Source organism: Saccopteryx bilineata, chromosome 11 (assembly GCF_036850765.1).
Source record: "Saccopteryx bilineata isolate mSacBil1 chromosome 11, mSacBil1_pri_phased_curated, whole genome shotgun sequence".
Lineage (NCBI taxonomy): Eukaryota > Metazoa > Chordata > Mammalia > Chiroptera > Emballonuridae > Saccopteryx > Saccopteryx bilineata.
This window is the reverse complement of record NC_089500.1, coordinates 56,660,515-56,683,419: the sequence shown is the minus strand read 5'-3', so window position 1 is coordinate 56,683,419 and position 22,905 is coordinate 56,660,515. Positions and strand designations below refer to the sequence as shown.

General features: G+C 44.7%; 1 protein-coding gene across 5 annotated transcripts in view; it reads right to left on the bottom strand.

The window, feature by feature from the left end:
* PTPRM (protein tyrosine phosphatase receptor type M) overlaps positions 1–22,905 on the bottom strand; it is an 899,870-nt gene that overhangs the window by 33,952 nt on the left and 843,013 nt on the right. For all 5 annotated transcript variants that reach the window (XM_066246290.1, XM_066246286.1, XM_066246288.1 and 2 more), the window contains one exon: positions 4,679–4,795. In XM_066246290.1, the coding sequence (XP_066102387.1) occupies positions 4,679–4,795 (117 nt within the window). The remainder of the gene's footprint in view (positions 1–4,678; positions 4,796–22,905) is intronic.

Below are 22,905 nucleotides of genomic sequence, written 5' to 3'. Positions count from 1 at the left end.
AATGGATCCTTTGATTCCTTGAAATTCCTTTCTAAAAAGTAGTCTCAGTGCACAGTTTGCGCGTCACTTAGATCCTACTGTATGAGGTGTGAGTTCACAGAGAAAGAGGCACAGAACGGGGACCCGAGGAACTAAACGGCATCTGTGTGATCAGATCAGCTGCCATAATGCAAGAACCTTGCTCTCTCTCTCCCGTATTCTAGTTCCTTTGTCCCGCCCCCTTGAGCAGTGTACGTCATGTGGATGCACAGAGAACATCACTGGAAGAATGAATGACAACTACCTTCCAACTACATAGGCCAGAGAACTAATTTTTGTTTGCAACTCATTTGGTTAGACTTCTCTCTCTCTCTCTCTCTCTCTCTCTCTCTCTCTCTCTCTCTCTTTAAAAGAATTTTTAACTTGATTTTACAGAGAGAGAACAGAGTGGAGGAAGCAAGAAGTATCAAATCATATTTGTATCACTCTACTTGTTCATTGCTTGCTCGTTGTATGTGCCTTGGCCAGGCAACCAGGGTTTCAAACCGGCAACCTCAGTGTTTCAGGTCGACGCTCTATCTACTGTGCCATCTCAGGCCAGGCAGATTTCTCTTTTCAATCTGGGTAAACATTTAATCTGTTCATCCATTCACCGACCGTCTGAGTGAATGCAACGCTTCCTTCAGGCATGATTCCAGGTACTGGGGCCACAGAGATATTCAGACAGTGCCTCGTGTCTTCAAGAGGTTGTCTCAGTTGGCTTGTGGAAACAAGGCAGGTAAACAAACACCATGGAATCAAATTTTGCTAGAATTCTATGTTGGCTTAGTAAGTTGAAGTGGGAGAGTTACCTGCCTTTAGAGTGAAAGGGGTTCAGAAGGAAAGAGACGTTAAGGTTCTGCTATTAAAAAATTTACTCTTGTTTTGAGAATAATTATGTTGATTTATATCCATCAAAATTTTTTTTCTAACTATGAGTCTATGTATTAAGACTGTGTCTTAAAGCCAAAGTCTGGGCCTGACCTGTGGTGGCGCAGTGGATCAAGCGTTGACTTGGAATGCTGAGGTCGCCGGTTCAAAACCCTGGGCTTGCCTGGTCAAGGCACATGTGGGAGTTGATGCTTCCTGCTCGTCCCCCCTTTCTCTCTCTCTCTCTCTCTCTCTATCTCTCCCTCTATCTCTCTCTGTCTCTCTTCTCTAAAATGAATAAACAAACAAACAAAAAAAGCCAAATTCTGTTTTGAAAGCAAAAAATTTCTTCCAGAATCAAGGCTGGATATAAATTTGATATCAAACTTAACTATCTCCTTTTTCTCATTTGATAACTCTTTACTGAATAGTATTTCTGCATTAGTCCCTGGGTTTAGTTTTATTTATATTAATATTAAATACCCACTGACCCTATCACACTCAGCATCAGGCATTGTTCATACATACTTAGTGAGCAAAGAAAAAAATCAAAGTTTTATGTGCTTTGAAAGACTGGAAGAGGGCCAACAATGATAGATTTTAAGATAAGACTTGTTTGCTCTAAGTGTATTAATATGTCTTAGTTGAATCACCCACAAATGTTGAAGCTTTATTACTCTTTGAAAATGTTATTCTTTAATGGAGTTTAAGCATTAAGGAATGAAGCTATTAGGGAATCACAAATGAAAATCAACACTGTTATCTGCTAAATATGCTCTGTGACCCCAAAGTAACACTACTAGGTGGTTAGGAGCCCAAATTTCTTATGACTGACACCATGGCCACATGTGGCCAGTCCCAAAGGCTCCATCAGAAGACCACAGGCTCAGCTGGGTCACCCTCTAAACCCCTAGAGTGCTTCACTGGTTGGGCCAGTGGTGGTCCCATACAGGGGGGTCCCACACAGTGGGGAAGCCTAGCATACATATTTATTTATTCCAAAGACTACCAAAGGGCATTTTCCCTATATACTGTTTTTATTTTTTAAATTTTAATTTTTTGAGAACTTCCTCTTCTATCAATAGCTTTGCTAGATTTCAGCTCCCACATCCCCAAGTCCCAAACGCCATCCATCATGAGTTGGGCCCCAACTGATCTCTTTAAGACTCACTTTTCAAGCAAGATAAATGTCAGTTTCTGGGATGCATAAAACCCTTTCCCAAAATAACCTCCATCCTCTTATATGCTCAAGATTAGCAAAGGATATTGCTTTTGAGCCAACTCATTTTGGGAGAAAAAAAAGTGATAGATGTGATTAGTGATCACAGCACGAATACTTCCCAAGTTGAGATATATATATATATATATATATATATATATATATATATATATATATCAAATATATATTTGTTTATTTTTCATTATAACAAGTATTAATGCAATATAAAAAAGTGATATTCAGTTCATTTTCCCTTTTAACTTAATGAGAAAGAAGAACCCAAGACATACAATAGCGCCTAGTGCCAGGTGTGTACTTAATAAATATCTGTGGAATGAATGAATCGCTAAGTGCATGCTTTGTCTTTGAGATAGCAGGTTCATAATTCCCACTGCCTTCTCTGAGTCCCAGACACCTTTGAGGTAGAGAGAATTTGGTGGCCACTGTCAACTTCCTTTCCGCCAGGACAGACAAGGGTAGATTCACCGGACAGCCTATATCCATGGAGACTTTTGAGCTATGTTCCTCCTGACACGGTAGGCACTACACCTCATTTGATATCTCTTTAGCTTTGAATCATCAGCTACATACACCAGGAAGGAAAGATAACGATGCCATGCAAAACAGAACTTCATCAGTTTCAAATTGCAACTTGTCTGTCTGCTTTACAGAGTGGAGCCTTAAATGCATTTTTCACCTTGGGTCCCCTTGATGGAACATACTCTCAGAATTTCAAAAATATTACAACAGTAGAGCGTATACTCTCGACTGTGTTCTCTCCTCTTCTAATGAGAAAGGTTAAATCGACAAGAAGTGCTTCATGGAAGTGCTAATGATTTGTTTTCTTTAAAGATTCCAACTGCCCAGTTAGAAATCACTAACATGTCATTTAGATTGTCCCCAAGTGCCTGCAGGAGCTCCCCGTCCTTCCCTTGCACCACTTCTGTGCTAGCTGTGTGCTGACTAAAATAACCGGGCATTTCTAAAACATTCCTGTGCAATTGCAAAGAAACAAACAGAGCCTGCCTCTAACATCAGACGTGCGTTTTTAGCTTCTGAGAGACTGACTACTGTTCAAAGAACTCCATGTTGAAGAGATGGCTTCTGAATAATTTTATTTTTTTTTAAAGAAAAATATTGAGGGTCTTTCATTGCTGTTTCAATGCAGTTATTCATGAGTGCTCTTGCCAACAGCCATACAGAAATCCTGCATATATATTCCCCCCCATCCTGCCTAAGAAGGAAAAAAGACTGACATCAAAGTGTGAGGTTCAGAACTTGAAGAACCGAGTCAACTAGAACTCTACATTCTTTGAAGTCCCCAAGCCTTCTGCCTGGTTATTAAAAATGACAGGCTGAGAAAAAAGGTAGTATGAAAAGCAGATTAAAATAACGTCTTTGCAGCCTTGTCTTTCTAGGACAAATATGGGTTTGAAACTCAAGATAGGTAGTTCAAAACAAAAGGGTAAATTAGCCAATAAGCAGATGCTGTAATTTCCTTGGTTCCCTGAAGCTGGGCCTTCCAACCCCAAAGCACACTTAGAGGCAGCGCGAACACAAAGGAGAGAAAAAGGCCAAAGCCTACTGCCCAGCAGTCCACTGACCTCCCAGGGCCTCCAAGGGAGATGTCTGCTACAATTAAGCGGACAGATTCACAACAAAATTGTCACGACCAGTGTAAAAGTACAGGGCTCAGTTCTGGAGAATCAGCTCTTGACGGAAAAGCCTGTGGACCTCAGACACAAAATCATGTGTCCCCTTCGTCGAAGGCAAGATGAGCACTGGAAGGCAGAGTGTCGCTCTGCCACATCACCTTCACTGTCCCCACAGCCTACCTGTGACACTGCTCTGGACGGACTGCAGTTTGCTTCACTTCAGCCTCTCCCTATGTCAGCAGAGAGAGGGGGGGGGATAAGGAAATTCCCTGTTACGTCCTCCAGTGCCTCCTGGAGAAGAAGCCCCATCCATGCACACGGGATGAGACAGAGGAGACCAAAACAGAGCATTCACCACCGACACAGCAAGAACAAAGGGCTGAAACCAGTACGGGAGTGAGTATGAATGGAAGCGCTGGTTCCTGCAAGAGTATCTTATGTTTCCAACTGGAAAATCCATCAGTCCCTATGAAACCAGCGGCCTGAACAGCCTCAGGAGGTAGGAGGGCTCCAGGGGGAGTTAGGATCTGGGTCTCAACACTGATACTAACTCACTGCTAGGAAACCCACATGGACGTACAACATGAAGGCATTTTATCAAACTGTAAACAGAGAGAGAGAGAGAGAGACGGACTAAAGAATATCAACCAGGTTAAATAGAAAAAGGAAAGAGGCAGGCATTACCCTTTGGTTTAGTGGCAAAATATAGACTCTTATGAAATGGAAATGATTTGCTTCAAAGATGAAACCGAGCTGTTAACAGAATCAGAGGATGAGATGCAATCTTGAGAAATTCCTAGATAAAGCCTGTCTGCATTCAAGTGTGACCATGTAGAAATTATTCTAGTAAGTTAATGATGCTAGTACCACTAATGACTGACCATGGATTTTCAAAGTCCACAGTGTGAAGACTTACCTTTTCAACAGCAAATGTTCTTATCACATATTCTGCCAGTAGTTCTGTTTCTATTAGGGTAACTTTAATGTCTTTATATATCTCAGTGTCGTCTGGCCAGTATTTGCAGCATTTGACCTTTAAAAAACACAAAGCACATAAAGAGTTTAGGGTTTTTCTTTTTTTAGTTCCTCAAATGATGGGTCAGAGTATGATTTATAGGATAAAATTTACACACAGAAACAGAAGTTAAACTGTACACTACAGAACAAGGTTTATTTTTTTAAAATCATATATGCTTTTCTTTTGTCCCCAGAAGAAAGACAAAATTTGAGTTATGGGTGGAGTAAGCCTAGGAAAATGGTCTAAAGTTAAGAAATTGTACCTATACTGCAAATATTCCAGTTCACCATTCATTTCCTGTTATCTCTGCTTAGGGAATGGCCTGGAAAAATAAACTGTAAAAGGTAGTTTGCAATATTTTAGCTCCTTTGAATTTTAAATCCCTTCTAGTTTCAGGAATCAACTGAACAATTTTGAGAAGGAGTGAGCAGGAAATCAAAACCAACAGTAAGATTGGAGATTTTCTTTTTCTGTAAAAGGAAGTAGCTATGTGGTTTTCCCAAATTATAATTACGGAGTCATTTTAATCTAAGTAAAGTCAACATACAAAACTTGGCAAAATATGACAGTCTTTCCATATTACTGGAAGCCTCTAATCTAAGGGTTTTTCAGGTGGAAGAAATTTGTTAGATTTGGCCTCTTCTAGTAAAAAAAAAATTTTTTTTTTTGTCCTGTAGTTCTTGCAGATTTCAGCAAAAGCTTGGGAGGGGGGAAGAGCAGGAGGAGGCTGGGCGGGGCCAGGGAGCTGTCCTCCGGCTCTGTCCTCAGCCTCTCTCCTCTGTCTTGAAGTCCAGGCAACTTTATCCGCTCCTGCCAACACTTCTTCATGGATAAACCTCTGTACCCCTGGCCCTGTTTCTCCAAGTGCTGAATTTGATTACTAACTTCTTCTGTAGGCTTCTCCCTCGGAGTTCCTGCCAGCAGGCAGCACGCCTAAAAGAGAATCCTTTGTCCCACATCAACTACTCTCTTCTTCATTCCTTATGTTAATGACAGTACAATTCCCCGTTACCCAGGCACAAAATCAGTGATTCTGCTCTAAAACCCAACCAGCTGCTAAGTGTAAGACGTTTTAAAATATCGCTCAAATTAGTTTTCTAACTTTTTATTCCCTTTGTCACAATCTTAGTTCACGCTCTGCTAATTTCCTGCATGAACAATCTATTCACACCACTACCAGAAAAGCTCTTCCAAAGGGGAATGCTAACGGCATTTACTTGCTCTGCTCAATGAGCTTCTATTTTCATCTGTTGCTCATGAAATTAAATAGAAATTACAGTTGCTCCAGCATGAAAGGGTCTTTTTTATTTGGCCACAACTACCACTTTTATCCTTATCTTTTACTACTCTCCTTTTTATCCGCCTATGTTCAAAGACAAGTGGTTTGCATGAGCCCCGAACAGCCCTCATGATCCAGATAATCCAGACTCCTACTCACACTGTTTAGAATGTTCTCCTCACACCCATACATTTCCAACTAAAAATTCTATCCTTTCTTCAAAGTATATATCAGGATGCCACACTCATTCAAAGTCTTTCCTTTATAGATGTGAGTTTTTTTCTTTTCAATCCTCTGATGAAATGTGTGTGTTTTGCTAGGATGCTTGATGCATGCTTATACCTGCGAGCATGCAATTGTATTGCTTATTTCTGCAAATGCTGCAACATCCATCGTTATGTCCCATACACATTAAATATGAAATAGATACATGTAGAACTGAATTGTATGGCGAAAATCATAGCGTCAGTATAGAAAGGAAAATCCCAGATTAGGAAAGTTCACAAAAAGAAATATGAACCAAGATGACCTTTCCCAGAATGCCTAGCACCTTGGTCCTCTAATGATTCCAGGGCGGTACTGGCTGACCATTGTCTTACCTGCTTCCCTATGAAAGTGTCTGGCAGCTGATTCAGTGAGCTTTTAAGTGAGTCTTACTATTGTTACTTGGCAGGACGTCAGCCAGACACACCAGTAGTGGCAGATATAGTGCAGCATAAGACAAAGAGGGTCCCTGCCCTGGACAAATTTTTAGTTTCCATTGGGATTCATTGTTTTTTCCATGAGAATATTATCTGTGACTTTACAAAGTATAAATACTTATACATGTTATGGTTTATCCATAATATCTCAAAGATTTACACCTTGGATCTAAACTAGTCCAAAATAAGAGAGAGTTATCATTTCTTCAGTTCCTTTCCTGGATTCACAGCAAATCGGTCAGAGCACATATATTTGTGAAGACGTCTAACTTGATAGCAACCCTAATTTCATAATTGAATGTCTAATTACTTTCACAATGCTAATTAAAAATGATGCTTCTATGGTCCTCTATATTGGGGGACTTGTTTTTACCTTCTTGTGAATTTAATTATGCAAGCAGAGTGTAGTGCAGGGGTTGGGAACCTATGGCTTGCGAGCCAGATGTGGCTCTTTTGATGGCTGCATCTGGCTCGCAGACAGATCTTTAATAAAAAAATAATAATGTTAAAAATATAAAACATTCTCATGTATTACAATCCATTCATTTCCTACCGCTCATGTTTATGGTTGTGGGTGGCTGGAGCCAATCACAGCTGTCCTCCGGGACAACACCCAAATTTTTATTGGATAATGTGTTACGTACACGGCTCGTTGTATGGCTCTCATGGAATTACATTTTAAAATATGTGGCGTTCATGGCTCTCTCAGCCAAAAAGTTTCCCGACCCCTGGTGTAGTGGATAGATATAAAAATTACAAATAGAGCATATATGTGCACTTTTAAAATTAAACAATTTTTGATGGAATGAATATACATTTCAAAAACCCTCAACACACCCACCCACACCTGCAACCTATGATATACTAGGTGTGTCTTATCTAACAAAAGTACTTTATTAGGGTACAACTGATATAGGGCATATATCACTTTCTTACCTGCTACCCCAATTCTCAGTAAATATGTGTGGCGTTTCAAAGGCTTGGAGTCAGAAAAAACCAAAGCCCCTGCAATGTATGTAAGGCTGAGTTCTCTTTGAGGCTGTTCTTCCAATTTCCTTGAGTGATCTCAGGTTCCCTATTAAATCTGCTTCTCCTGCGCCCTCCTCAGTCAGATGCGGCCGGGCGCCCCCTCCCGTCCGTGGCTGGAAGCGGCTGCGCGAGCCGAGGTTGCCACGCCCCTGAGAGACAGGTGCCTCTGCTCTCTCAACAAAGAGAGTGAACCAAGAAAAGAAACCCAATCTGCTCCAAAACGCTCGGTAAGACGTTAGCTCCGCGCCTCCCAGTTGCCTAAAATGAGCGGTAATTAGGGGAAGGAAGCCTTGGGGTTGCTTCCTTCCAGAACATGTTCGTGGACCGAGCCTTCGCCTGTGCGGGCGGGCCCAGGAAAGGCGGACGGGCCATTTCCAGTCCCGCCCTCCCCCTCTCATCTCCCGGAATATCCTGAAATGGTTTGCCACATCTGTTTTCGGCCTACTAAAAACTTTTCTAAATTGGGTTCCTTTTAGCATCTTTTGTTTTAACCGCTTGGATTTGTGTCAAGTTATTATTTTTGCTTTAAAAAAAAAGAGAAAAAAGAGAGAAAAGAGGAGGGGGAGGGGGAGGAGGAGAAATGCATGCTTCTTTCTGGATGCAGATTCTCCATGCCTAGGAGTTTGGGGCTTGAGTTGCCTCCTGGCTTCCAGGTCTACATACAGAGATGTTAAGACCAGTGCTTTCATGGTTCACAAAAAAACCAGACCCTCTTCTCTTCTGCTGGTGGCCAGGTCTGGCCGCTTTCTGCAGCCCAGTGCTACCTGCAGATCTAGTAGAGGCTGTGCCTCCCACACAGTCTAATCCTAAGGTGACAGCTTTTGTCCCAGGAAGGGAGGTCCTGACCAGGTTCAGGACCTGGGTGCCCGCGCTGGTTCCATTGGGCCATCAGTCGGGCTCCTGCTGTGAGCCCCGCTGTGTGCCGTGAGGGTGTGCCTGCTGGGTGGGATGGTGCGCCCCCTGCTTCCCAAGGGGGGTCATTGTTGGCTTTAGAATTCACAAACATGAGACAGTACAGAAAGCAGAATAACTCCAGAATTTCTAACTCTCTGAGAAAGATTATTTGAGGGGGATCATTCTGACTGCAGCCCAGACGACCCCACATACAATGAAGCCGAGGGGCCCTGCTAGCTGGGGCGGCGGCTCCCCAGGCTGACAGCTCATCATTGAACTCAGGGCGGCCTGCAATCTCGTGGTTGTCAAACTTGGCAGGCGGCAGAGTCCCCCACAGGGCTCGTGTGGCCACCCCAGCGCCCACCCCAGGGGCTTCTAATTCCTGAGGTCTGAGGCTGTGGGTCCCAGCATTTGCATTTGAACCCAGCTGCCAGGTTACTCTGCTGGCCTTTGGGCCACACTTTGAGTAGTAAGGATATAGACGACAAAACTTGACTGCAAAGTCTAGTTCTCCTTAAGGCTGATGTGAGCTTGGGTAAGCCACTCAAGTTTGCTTATAGTTCTTCATCTGTAAAGAGGGGGCTGATTTTAGTTCCTATCTCAAGGTGATCTAAGATGAAGTCAGGCGTTACCAAATTCTGCATATTAGAATATTTGGGGGGGGGTTATTAAATTCCAAAGCTCAGAACCAAGTACATCATATTTTCTGGGGTGAGGCAGAGGTATCCATAGTTTCTTGTAGCTCCTCAGCTCCCCTGAGGACAGGCGAGTTTGGGAACCACTGTATTAAATCATGTAACACAATTCAATCATCTGCCTCCGTGTGGGCTTATGGTAAGTGCTCACAAGATGGAAATTCTTATTTTTATTAAGTGATCATTGTGGGATCTGGACTCTAGGTGACTGCAGGACTTCAGAGGGCAAGGGGCCCACTAAGGGGGAGCAGAGTGAGGCAGGGCTTTCTGGAGAAGGGGGTAACTGAGCACTGCTGGCTGTGCATGGTTTTGGGGGGGACACGGTAAAAACAAAACAAAGGGGACTCGGGCACTTCCTTTAAACCTCTTTCCTGCAACCTTATTCCAGGGACCGAGAAGACTCAAGAGAGTGGTCAGCAGGCCGCTCTCCACTAGGGTGGTTTGATGAGCCCCCAGCAGAACTTGGGAAACGGTGTCTGTGATGTGTGGGGAGGAGAGTCATATTAAATGAAGCTGTGAGGCATCACAGGGACCGCCAGTTTCCAAACACTCATTTTCAGGATCATTCCAAATGCCATAGACAAGCCTTTCATGCTTGGATTTCACTGTTTGGATCCACTGCATTCTCACAACTAGGGCCTCCGTTCCTGGCTCAGGGAGGGCTAGGAACTGGCCTGAGAGCGGAGAGCTGGCCCGGGCTGCTCACCCTCCTCTTCTCCCTTCCATTTCCTCTGCCCTAAAATGAGGACACAAAGGACAGGCCCAGGGAGGCCAGCGACCTGCTTCAGGAAATAAGCTAGACGGTGCGGACGGAGGGGCGGCAGACCCAGGCTGGGCTCCAGGCACTGGGCACTTAGTGAGGAGGGAACTCAAGGCCCGTTATCCTTTCTTTAGTCTTCCCAGGTCCGTCTTCAGAACAGCTGCCCAGTAGGAAGCCTTGAAATGACTTTCCCTTGCCCTTCCGGGGGTGAGAGCCAGCGCGCGAGTGGAGGGGCAAGAGGAATAGAGGCACACTCTGAAACTGTCACTCCTTTTGGCCGTCGATCACAAGTCACTATGTGTCTGCTGGCGCCTCCAGGCCATCATCCAGCAGCTCCAGGGAGGAGCCTGGGGTGGCCGTGAAGGTCTGTTTACAGGCAGAGGTCCAAGAATTAAGGAATCCATGATCACCAACAATGAAACTGCAGAAAATGAACTTAAAAATAAAATTCCTTTTACAATTACAACAACGAAAATAAAATACCTAGGAATAAACTTAACAAAGGATGTGAAGGACCTATATACTGAACTACAGAGCATTATTAAAAGAAATTGAAAAAGACACAATGAAGTGGAAAATATTCCATGTTCATGTATTGGAAGAATCAATGTAGTTAAAATGGCCATATTACCCAAAGCGATATACAGATTTAATGCAATCCCCATTAAAATCTCCAATCTCATTTTTTAAAGGAATAGAACAAAAACTCACCAGGTTTTTATAACACCCTAAATAGCCAAAGCAATCCTGAGAAAAGAGAATGAAGCCAGAGGCATCACACTACCTGACTTCAAATTATACTATAGAGCCCCGATAATCAAAACAGCTTGGTATTGACAGAAAATAGACACATAGACCAATAAACAGAATCAAGAGCCCAGAAATAAAACCACATATATTTAGACAAATAACCTTTGACAAAGGAGCCCAAAACACACAATGGAGAAAAGAAAGTCTCTTCAATAAACAGTGCTGGGAAAATTGGAAAGCCACATGTAAAAGAATAAAATTTGACTACAGTTTGTCCTCTGGCACAAAAATTAATTCAAAATGGATCAAACCCTAAATGTAAGATCTGAAATAATAAATTACAAAGAAGAAAACATAGGTACTAAATTTATGAACCTAGGCCGTAGAGAACTATTTATGAATTTGACCCCAAAGGCAAAGGAATTAAAGGCAAAAATAAATGAATGGGACTCGATCAAACTAAAAAGCTTCTGCACAGCAGAAAAAACTGACAACAAAACAAAAAAGCAGCCAACCAAATGGGAGATGATATTCACAAACAACAGCTCTGATAAGGGGTTAATATCCACAATATATAAAATATTCACAAAGCTCAGCAAGAAACAAGTAAACAATACAATTAAAAAATGGGAGAGGACCTGAATAGATACTTTTCCCAAGAGGACATACAAACAGCCAACCAATATATGAAAAGATGTTCATCTTCGCTAACTATGAGAGAAATGCAAATCAAAACTATAATGAGATACCACCTGTTAGATTGGCTGTTATCAACAAGACAGGTAATAACAAGTGTTGAAGAGGCTGTGGAAAAAAAGAAACCCTCATTCACTGCTGGTGGGAACTGTAAACTGGTACAGTTGTGAAGGAGGACAATATGGTGGTTCCTCAAAAAATTAAGAATAAAATGAACATATGACTCAGCAATCCCTTTACTAGGTATACAAAATGCTTGGAAACATTCATACGCAAAAACACATACAACCCCATGTTCATTGCAGCATTACTCATGGTGGCCAAGACATGGAATAGAGGATTGAATAGAGAAGATGTGGTATATATGTATGTATACAATGGAATACCATGCAGCCATAAGAAATGATGACATACTGCCATTTATGACAACATGGATGGACCTTGAGAACATTATACTGAGGGAAATAAGTGCATCAGAAAAAGCTAAGAACTACATGATTCCACACAGAGGCGGGATATAAAACTGAGAAACATGGACATAGATAAAAGTGAAGTGGTTACCAGGAAAGGGATAAGGGGGGACAAATACATGGTGATGGAAATGAGTGGACTCTGGGTGATGGGCACGGAAAACACTCAACAGTTCCGATGCCGTGGAGATGTTCACCTAAAACCTATTACTCACATTGATCAATGCCACCCTATTAAATTCAACATCTGAATTAAAAAAAGAAACCCCTGGTTGAGAAGGATTAAGGAACTGAATATTAGCTCTTCAGTTGGGGCCACCAAGTGTAATGTAACAAGTGTTATTTTAAAGGGGTAGAGAGAGGGGAGAAACAAAGCCACTGTGGGGAGTTCTGATTCCTCAAGGGGCTTTCAACAATCTCTCTCTCTTTCACTTTCTTTCTGTCTCTCTCTCCCTCCCCTAAACAGAGACATCCAAAAAAAAAAAAATGACTACAGTTCTATTAATAGAAGTGTTGAGGGCCAGCTGAGCACAGCTTTGATGGTGACACCCGATAGCAAGAGCAAAAGGGCCGCTGGCTGCAAGGTGAAGTCACCGAGGCCTGGCGAGCAGCTGCAGGTGAGGTTTCCCAGAGAACAGATTCCTTGTATTCGAATTCTTTTTTTTTTTTACAGTGCTCGCACAGCAATAAAAACATTCACTTATGTAAATACCCTGAAAATACATGATGCTCTGGTCTCTGTGTGAAGAAGATGGAAATGCATTTGCTCTTTTTCTTTTTTATATTCTTGCTAACTTGTGACTTATACCCCGAGCCTCAGTTTTGTCACACATAATATGGGGTGATAGCGTTGATTTCGAAGGGAAGTTGTGGAAATGAAATAATATATGGAAAGACTCTCTGTAAGTACCTGGCTTACAATACCCAGCTCCTCCCTCTCAGGCCCGTTTCATTTAGCCCTGGGCACTATCCTTGAAGCCTATTTCAAATCTGACACAAAATCAAGAGCTTCTGAAGGTCTGCGTAGTTTGAATTTGGGAAAATCACTGTGCAGCCTGAGTGAACCCAGCGTTCACACCCGGGGCTCCTGCCTGAAGTCCCTTCCACGTGGACTCTGGTTTTCTATCTGGTCTTCCAGTTGCATCTATTTGTTAATATTGTTCATTGATGGACATAGAACACTTACAATACACACAAGGTCACATCCATTATCTATAATAGTTGTTTTCATCAGCTGTAAGGAAACATGTGGCCTGATAACTCTTGTGGAATTTACTCGTCATCTTACAGACCACCCAAGAAATTGATCCTGTTATTCTTCTCTCTTACCTCAGTGGATGAAAGGCTCCTGCCCAGCTAAGTCATAAAGCATCAGCATTTTGAGGAAACACATTCATCCGGATTGCTTGCTTCTCACCTTACTCAAAAGATTTGGCTTTGACCTTTAACCATTCCCCAAATATAAGTCCTCTTGCCAAAGAGGGGAGATTTGCCAACTACTGAGAACAAAGAAAAGTATGTCACATTCTAAAGATTATTCTGAAAGAGTTTTGGAAATCTTTTGTGCAATGACAGATTAATACACACACACACAATCAATATAAGTCCTAATATTATCTGACTACATGCCACGTCACACTAATTTTGTGGAGGGCAATAGTATCACTCCTATTTATAAAGACATAATCAGAAGCTGGCAGAGGCTAAGAGACAGGACTGGAAGAGCTCAAGGATTAACGTACGGACTGCACTGTGGCAGAGTCTGTATTTGAGCTCAGTGCATGGTGTCCAAGCTGTCCACCAGTCCTTCAGACCACGAGGGGCCCATGTGAGTAGGACTCAGCTTAGGCATTGCTTGGGTCCAGAGAGGAATGAGTTATGGTTCTAATACTCCTGAAGAGGCAGATGTATAAACCACAAACCTACCTCAGGGAAGAACAAGAGGCGAGCTTAGTGGTCAGAAACACATTCCCTAGAGCCACAATGGCTGGGTTCAGAGTTTGGCCCCTTTGATTAGCTGTGTGACCTTGGGCATGTTCCTTAACCTCTCTGTGGCTCAAGTTTTCCTTTTGTGGCATGGGGATCATATAGAGCAGCGGTTCTCAACCTGTGGGTCGCGACCCCGGCGGGGTCGCCTAAAGCCATAGGAAAATACATAATGCATATCAGATATTTACATTCAGAATCACAACTGTAGCAAAATTACAGTTATGAAGTAGCCACCAAAATTATTTTTTGGTTTGGGGTCACCGCAACATGAGGAACTGTATTGCGAGGTCATGGCATTAGAAAGGTTGAGAACCACTGATACAGAGCTATGAAGATGAACTAAATTCTCATTTGTTAAGACCGTAGAACATGCTTGGCATAAGTATGTTTGCTAAAATTAACAAAATGAAAACTTGTGTTGGAAGTCAGAAGAACATTAATTCTAAGGGAAGAGCTTCAAAGCTTCACCAGAGAGACTGTGCTATAGACGAGGCCATAAAAACAGTGTGGGTCTCCATGGGTAGGAAGAGGGGAGGATTCTCCACCGAGGAAGTTGCAGAGGGCATACAGGTAAGGCTGAGTGGTCCTGGTCCCTGGGCACCACCCTGGATGAACGCCTTTGGTGTTATGTTTTAAAATAACAGGTGCTGGGATAGAAAGTGTATAGAAGAAGTGGCAAATGCAGGAAATGCGTTTCTGCAGGACCAGCATTTTTAAAGGGTGTGAGTGCACGTAGTCGCCGGAACCACCTTGGGGGGCTGCAGCTGGGCCACTGTCCTGCCAGGACGGCTGCTCCGTGCCATGTGTGGGTAGGATGCTGAAATACATGTGTGACTGGGGCCATGGGGAGCCAGGAGCACTGGACCGCCCAGGGACGCTGAGGAACCAGCTGCTAAGCAGACAGCTGTCATCTGTTGCCAGCAGAAGTAAAACGGGGTGACACCAGAACAGGTACACTTCGAGGTTCCTAGTGCTGTGAACTCAGGGCCTGGATGTGACCTCTCAGACTGTTACAGACCCGGAAACATCCTTGAAACACACCGCTCCCTACACACACACGTGCATGCACGTACACACATACACACATACTCTTCTCGTCAGAGGGATGACATTTTATTTTTAAGGACTACTTGAGAAAGAATTTCCCAACTTCTCTTAAAAACCAAACTGTGCCGATGCAGCCTGGTCTAATGGACAGAGGACTGGCGAGCACGTTGAGGGCTTAGGGCTGCGTTGCAGTCTAGTTGTGTGACCTTCTGCAAGTCACAGAACATCCTAGTCCTCAGCCCCCCCCCCTTTTCTTTCAAAAGAGGGTTAGTAGGACCACTTGGCTGTCAAAATTATTGCAAGTCTGGGAATGATCTGACTGCATAACTCTAGACCAGGGGTCCCCAAACTTTTTTACACAGGGGGCCAGTTCACTGTCCCTCAGACCGTTGGAGGGCCACCACATACAGTGCTCCTCTCACTGACCACCAATGAAAGAGGTGCCCCTTCCAGAAGTGCGGCAGGGGCCGGATAAATGGTGTCAGGGGCCCGCAGTTTGGGGACGCCTGCTCTAGAATGAGGTTCTTTGGAAATCATATAGCATAATGGTTGGGAGTGGGGTGCTGGAGCCCCAGTCCTGAGGTTGACATTTATTAGCTGCACGATCTTGGACCAGATTCTTAACCTCTGAAAGCTTCTGTTTATTATCTGGGAAACTGGGGTAACAATAATGCCTCCATGGCAGAGGCACTGTGAGGGTCTGAAGACCCACCACATCAGTGAAGATGTGGACAATGTCCTCTGTTACTGGTAGCTACCATGGGTGCCTTCTTACCCCTGTGTCAGCACCTCTACCATGAAGAAGGGAACAGTTCACAGGATGGAGCTCCGGACATTCTTTTTATATAAATCCTCACACTTTATGATCGCTACCAGGATTAGGAAGACAACTGAGTTTAATTTCAGAAACACTAATGTGGATTAAATCTCCCTGAGAGAGTCTGAGGTGCATGCCATCCGAGTCATCTCTTTGAAGAGGTACATGGCTCTAGGGCAGGGGTCCCCAAACTTTTTACACAGGGGGCCAGTTCACTGTCACTCAGACCATTGGAGGGCCGGACTATAAAAAAAACTATGAACAAATCCCTATGCACACTGCACAGATCTTATTTTAAAGTAAAAAAAACAAAATGGGAACAAATACAATATTTAAAATAAAGAACAAGTAAATTTAAATCAACCAACTGACCAGTATTTCAATGGGAACTATGCTCCTCTCACTGACCACCAATGAAAGAGGTGCCCCTTCCGGAAGTGCGGCGGGGGCTGGATAAATGGCCTCAGGGGGCTGCATGTGGCCCACGGGCTGTAGTTTGGGGACCCCTGCTCTAGGGGTTAAGGAAGCACAGAGATGAGCTAACCAGAGGCACAGGCACCCCCGGGCGCCAACATCCTCACCTCTTCCAGTGCCCTCTTCTTTGAGTTATCACAGGAATGGCCAACTAGAGCAGAAGACTTTGAAGACCAGCTCACCTGCTGAGTGTCTTGTAAGCAGTCCTAAGTATGTGAGGTTTGTGATTCAACCGCTTGAATGGATTAAAAGTCCTACAAATGCATTCTTGATTTTGAATTCTCTACCCTACAATATCAGAAAAGAATCTATCTTTTGTGAGATGAGGAATGTAACACTTTTTCTGCAACAAAGAATTCTCTGTTCATCTGGAACTTAAGTGATAAGGGTTCTGTTTCTACTTCATAGTAGACAGTCTGGTTTTGAAGTATCTATTTCTCCCTTACTCTTCATACTTCCTGTGGGCAGCGCTCTCCACCACCTGCCACAGGTCTCCCCTAGCTTCTCCTGGGCAGACTCGGCTGCTTTTGAGTAACTCCCAGCAGGTAACCCAGTGACCTCCTTGGTGGCTGGCTCACTTGTTACTATACTCACTATTGGAGTATAGTATGTGACCAGTATGTGACCAGTCCACTTCTGTAATCCAGCAGCACCCCCACAATTTCCAAATCATGTTACCCAAATGCATATTCCTTGATCCTGAGTTTCAGAGGAGAAGGAAGCAATTTACACGACACCGTCCTGTCAGGTGCACAGGGGCTCTCTAATTGTATTCTACATCGGAGCAGTATTCACAGCTGCCCCACGTTGTCATCGCTGTAGACTGGGTCCCAGGGAACGGGCAGCAGTGTGAGCCGTGGGACGTTGTCCTACTCTGGTCCTCAGCTGACAGCAGATCCTTCCAGAGAAAATGCTGCAAGGCATTGATTTCGTTTGTCTGTTAGCTACTGAACTGAATTCTCCTTTGCTTAAATTCCTTACTTAGTCAGACTACAGATGCTGATGTCCTGCCACTTGGCTACTCGGAAAGGAGTTACGGTCAGACTATAAACCCACTCGCTGGGTTATTCTGCCTCCCTGGCCCTCGTCTCCGGGGAAGCTTCGAGCATTTCCGCACAGATCTGCTTAGCCAGATAACCTCCAGCCTCCGGGGAGAGGCGGAGCAGGGCTCAGACGATGCAGTAAGCAGATGTGGAAAGCAGAGAAGGGAAAACAGAATTCCGCACACAAGATAGGACATCATTTACTGTTTTCCAGCAAATTATCCAAGAACAGGAGATACCTGTAGTGTGCAAAGTGGGGAAGAAACTCCCAATATTCAAGAGCTTATGTGAGCAGAACAAAGGAGGAGGGGCTGCTGCCGCTTTCAGATGACCACGTACTGCAGCCACCTGCACTTCCAAGCAGTTACCACTGGGACCGGGGCTTTGCTATAAAAGTCCTCAGGCTTTGGTGCATTGTCCCAGGCGCACCTGTCCATTTGCTACACATTCAGGCCCCCTACCCTCTTAAGTGCTTTATAGACACTAGGGCAGGTGACCACTTACATGCACCCCAAAGACAATGGCAGATAAAGTTAGAAGTGACGGGGTGACACAGCCAAGGATCCAAACCCAGGCCGGTAAAACGGTGAATCCACAGGAAGCCCAAGACACTGATGAACATGAGGATTTTCCCAAGGCCTGGCAATTCAGCAAAGCAGAAGAGTGCCTGCTGACGGCGAGCCTCAGGGCTGGGCCACCGTGACCATGAAAGCGGGTCCCTTACCACAGTCATCTCCAGGTTTAGCTGGAGAGTGTTAACACGCTGATCTGCACACAGCTCGCAGTCACTGGGGAACCAGGGAGCGTGCTCTGAGACGCTTGTTAAATAAACATTTATTTTATTGATTTTAGAGAGAGGAAGAGAAAGAGGGAGAGAGATAGGAGCATCGATCTGTTCCTGTATGTGCCCTGCCCAGGGATCGAACTGGCAACCTTTGTGCTTCAGGACAATGCTCTAACCAACTGAGCTATCTGGCCAGGGCCGAGACCCTTGTGATTCAGACCTGCAAACGTGCTGAGTCCTCAGGACCCTGCCTCCGAGGCAGCGCTAGAGATGGCTGGTACGGAAACGCCAAGCACTTATCATACACAGAGGGTTGTCTCTGAAGCCCACTGCATAATTCATCAATGTTTCAGTAAACGTGACAGCTTTCGTTTTTAAAGGGACATAATGAATTGCCAAGATTTAATACGAAAGGGTTAATTAGGTAGGCTAACCAGAGAGATTTTTGTCATATCAAGCAAAGCTGTAGTGAACTCCACTCACACCCACAATGACCACGTTATATATAGACACGTGTGACTCCGGACTTCAGTGTGCTCACCCAGTGTCTCAGAAATGGCCGGAAAGAGTGGTAACAGAAGTTTTCCGTGTATGATATATCTAAGCTATTTTCCACGAGCTCAGACATTCCTTTGTAATTTATTCTGCCAACTCTTAAAAAGCATTCTTTGAATACTCTACTACTTTCTATGTGTCCAGTCTTCTAGGACTCACAGATGAAATACCCTAGTCTTTACTCCTAGAGGCCTGTGGTCTGGGAGGGGTGGGCAACAGTACCCAAGGGTATTTGGTTCCTTCTTGTATATAATTGCATGGCGGACCTCTGCATTTGGGTTGTAAATGCCCTGTAGGCCAGTGGTCCCCAACCTTTTTTGGGCCATGGACCAGTTTAATGTCAGAAAATATTTTCACGGACCGGCCTTCAGGGTGGGATACATAAATGTATCACGTGACCGAGACAAGCGTCAAGAGTGAGTCTTAAACGGATGTAACAGAGGGAATCTGGTCATTTTTTAAAAATAAAACATCATTCAGACTTAAATATAAATAAAACGGAAATAATGTAAGTTATTTATTCTTTCTCTGTGGACTGGTACCAAATGGCCCACGGACCGGTACCGGTCCACGGCCCAGGGGTTGGGGACCACTGCTATAGGCAAAGGATCCTCTCTTCTGTTTTTCTGGCTTTCAACAGCAGGAAGCCGAGAGGCCACCTGATAACTAGTTCACTAGTTTCCTGTGTACCAGAAGAGCCACAAGAGAGATGAACAGCCCCTCTAACACTGACAACGGCAGAGAAACAGGAGGTGTGAGAAAAAGAGAGGAGACTGATCCCGGCCTCTCCCCAGAAATTCATTAATTCACTGGGACAACTCATGCAGAATTCAGAAGAAAAGGGACAGTAGTCTGCGCAGAGCAAATGGCACTTTGCTGTTCCCAATGAGGGAAAGAGCATTTCTAAAACTGCGCGAGGGTGTGTGAGCAAGGAGCGTGAAGGTGTGTGTGACATGCACACATTTGGCAAGAACCTTTTATCGGGTACAGGGAATGTGGAAGTGGAAAGGAACCTAGCCTTGTTTACATGGTTACAGGGTTATCCATGTAAGGAAAGGTGAGGGAGGGAGTAGCTAGCCTTACAAAACGCACGGATGTGTACACACACACACACACACACACAACATTTATCTGCAGGGGCACTGTAAGAATAAAGTTGACAGAAGCTGGGATTAGCATTACAGATATAAAATTCTATATAAGGAACCTCATTAAGCTTTAAAATGTTATACTTAGTAATTAATTTACAATAATAAGCCTTCAGTAAGGCTGAAGAATAAAGTTATGTGGTTTTCTCCTGGCTTTATTCTGAGAGTATTTATTTCCCTTTAGACTCACTTTTTTTTTTTTTTTTTTGTGACAGAGACAGATAGAAGGACAGATGGGGCAAATAGACAGGAAGGGAGAGAGATGAGAAGCATAAATTCTTTGATGCGGTACCTTAGTTGTTCATTGATTGCTTTCTCCTATGTGCCTTGACCAGGGGGCCACAGCTGACTGAGTGACACCTTGCTTGAGCCAGCAACCATGGGCTCAAGCTGGTGAACCTTGCTCAAACCAGATGAGCCCGCGCTCAAGCTGGTGACCTTGGGGTTTCGAACCTGGGTCTTTTACAGCCCAGTCCAACGCTCTGTCCACTGTGCCACCACCTGGCCATGCTAGTCTCACATTTTTCAAAATCACCACCCACTTTGATAGTCAGTGAAATGCTTCCTAGTTAAATGAATTTGTTCTACAATTGCATCTGTTTTGGCATGCCCTTTATACCACAGTTGACCTTTCAATTAAACAGATTTGCACTCCAAATTGTACTGATGGACATTAAGTGATGATGACGACTACTGACTTTTTGGGGGGAGGGGTGAAAGAACTATTTCTGCGCACAGGGAGATCTTCTAGATGCAAGGGTCACCACTGCAGTTACACAGAACATCGACGTCCTTGTGACGTGACTGCAGGAGTTCTCCAGAGGAGCCCTGCTATCCCCAGAGGCCCCTCCCTGCAGCAGGCCGGAAACAGCTGTGCTACTGCTGACTATCGGGTCCAGAAACAGAAATCTGCTTGGAAGGTGTGGCTGTGCCAGCCGATAAACCAGTGAATCGTTATAAGCAATTTGGAGAACTTTTGAAAGGAAGGTATTTTCTCAAAATTGTAATTTACTGTAGTCAGATTAGCTCATTGTCAAAGGAAGGGCTACAAATCATTGGCTGAGCATCTTCTACGGTCTGTATAAATGAAATACGGATAGAATGCCCACAGAATTCATCTTGTTGGTACCTAATCGTGCACACTAATATTTTGCTCTAGATTTTCTAGAGCAAAATTTGCATACAGTAGTGCAGAAGAGATAGAAGTGGACGGCCATCTCCTACAGAAGGTGCACACACGTCTTTTTACTGACCCGTTCCCTTTGGAAGACCCAGACTCCACGCTTTTTCCCGCAGCTGGTATCCAGAGGAGACACAGGGAGTGCCCGGAGGCTCTGCTGGCCACGCACAGCCAGACGCGTCAGGGCTGCGGACGCACAGCCAGAATGGAAACAACAAATGCAAAACTTCTTCACATAAACTTGGAATTTTCGAGTTCATTCATCCAATTCCCCTCCATTTGGGGGATGCGTAGGCTAAGGCTCAGAGGTGACAGTTTGCTTAGAACTGCGCACACTCAGCCCTGGTTGTGGGTGCCTGCCGGCTGCAGAGTCGGCTCTGTGACTGCTCTGGCTCCTGATCGTCCCAGGGTCCCGTGCATCCAGATCCTGCTGCCGTCAGCAGGCCTCGCTCGCGTCTCCCCTGTTCTCACCCTCTGTCCGAGAGAACAGCAGGCCACACCTGCTCCAGGCTGACCCCTCCCGTGTGTTCCTGACGCCCCCCCTGGCACAGCCACTTCCCGGTCTCTCAGCCCACGGCCTGGCTTGACCTTCACCAGGAACACGGAGGTCATCACGGGCAGGGGCCAGTGCAAGTCTGTTGTTTGCCTTTTGATTACGTTTATCTAACGGCATGTTCATCTCTCTCTGTTCTCCAGGCTCAGAAAAGATGTTGTCCCTTCCCTGGCCGAGCAGCAGACCTGGGTCCTGCGCCCCTGGCCCCTGCCCTCCTGCCTCCCAGGGAAGCACACTCCCTCTGGGGTTGCTTTCCAGTGTTCCACCCTCTCCCTTCCTCCTGATTCTTTCTGTAACACATAACATTTTCAAAAGCCTTCCACCTTTAACTCTCCTTAGATCGTGGGCCCTGGCCGGGTGACTCAGTGACGCGTTGTCCCGGCACACTGAGGTGGTGGGTTTGACACGAGAAGCAATCAGTGAGGGCAAACTACGTAGAACAGCTGAGTGGAACCGGGAATTGATGCTTTTCTGTCTCTCCCTTCCGCTCTCCTCTCTCTCTCTCTCTAATCAATTGGAAAATAGAATAAAATAAAATATCCTTCGATTGTCAAGACTTCTCTGTTTCTCTCTCTTCCTCTCTCAACTAAGCTTCTGACAAATTCAAACTCCGTCTACACATCCGTACTGTCCACACTCGCCTTGAGCCGCAGACTGCCTTCAGTCCTCACCCTCTGTAGTGAATGCACATTGGTTTCTGGTTCCTCTGCTTCACTTCATCATTCATCCTTCCTAATACATCCTAAACTTCCTTGGGGGAACTAACTGCTTCCCCAAGGGGTGGCTTGTCAATCAGGGATCCTGGACAGTAAGGGGCGAGCACAGGAACCAACCCGAGGAGTCGGATACTCTGTCCTTGTTCCCTGACTCCTGAGCCCAGGGCGAACAGCCTGGCGCTGCTGGTGCGTGTCCGCCCCACACCAGCACCGTGAGCAGACAGTCTGGCAGCGAGGCGCCTCCGCCCACGGGCCCTCGGCACTCGGCGCCTGTCCCCTGTCTGTGGTAAGCCTTATTCTTCACACCAACACGCTAAGCTCCTCGTTGTCTTCTGATCAATTTCCCTGTGACTTAAATTAGTCTCAGTCGGTTTCTGTAGCCAACAAAGAACTCGGGTAGATCATTCCTCTGGAACTACTGAGGCAAAAGCTTACCGGTGACCTTTTCTATGTAAAATCCAATGACTATTAAGATTAGGTTAGATGAGCAACACTAATTAGAACATATGATTCGCTCCCTCAGTGCCTACTATTACAACAAACAC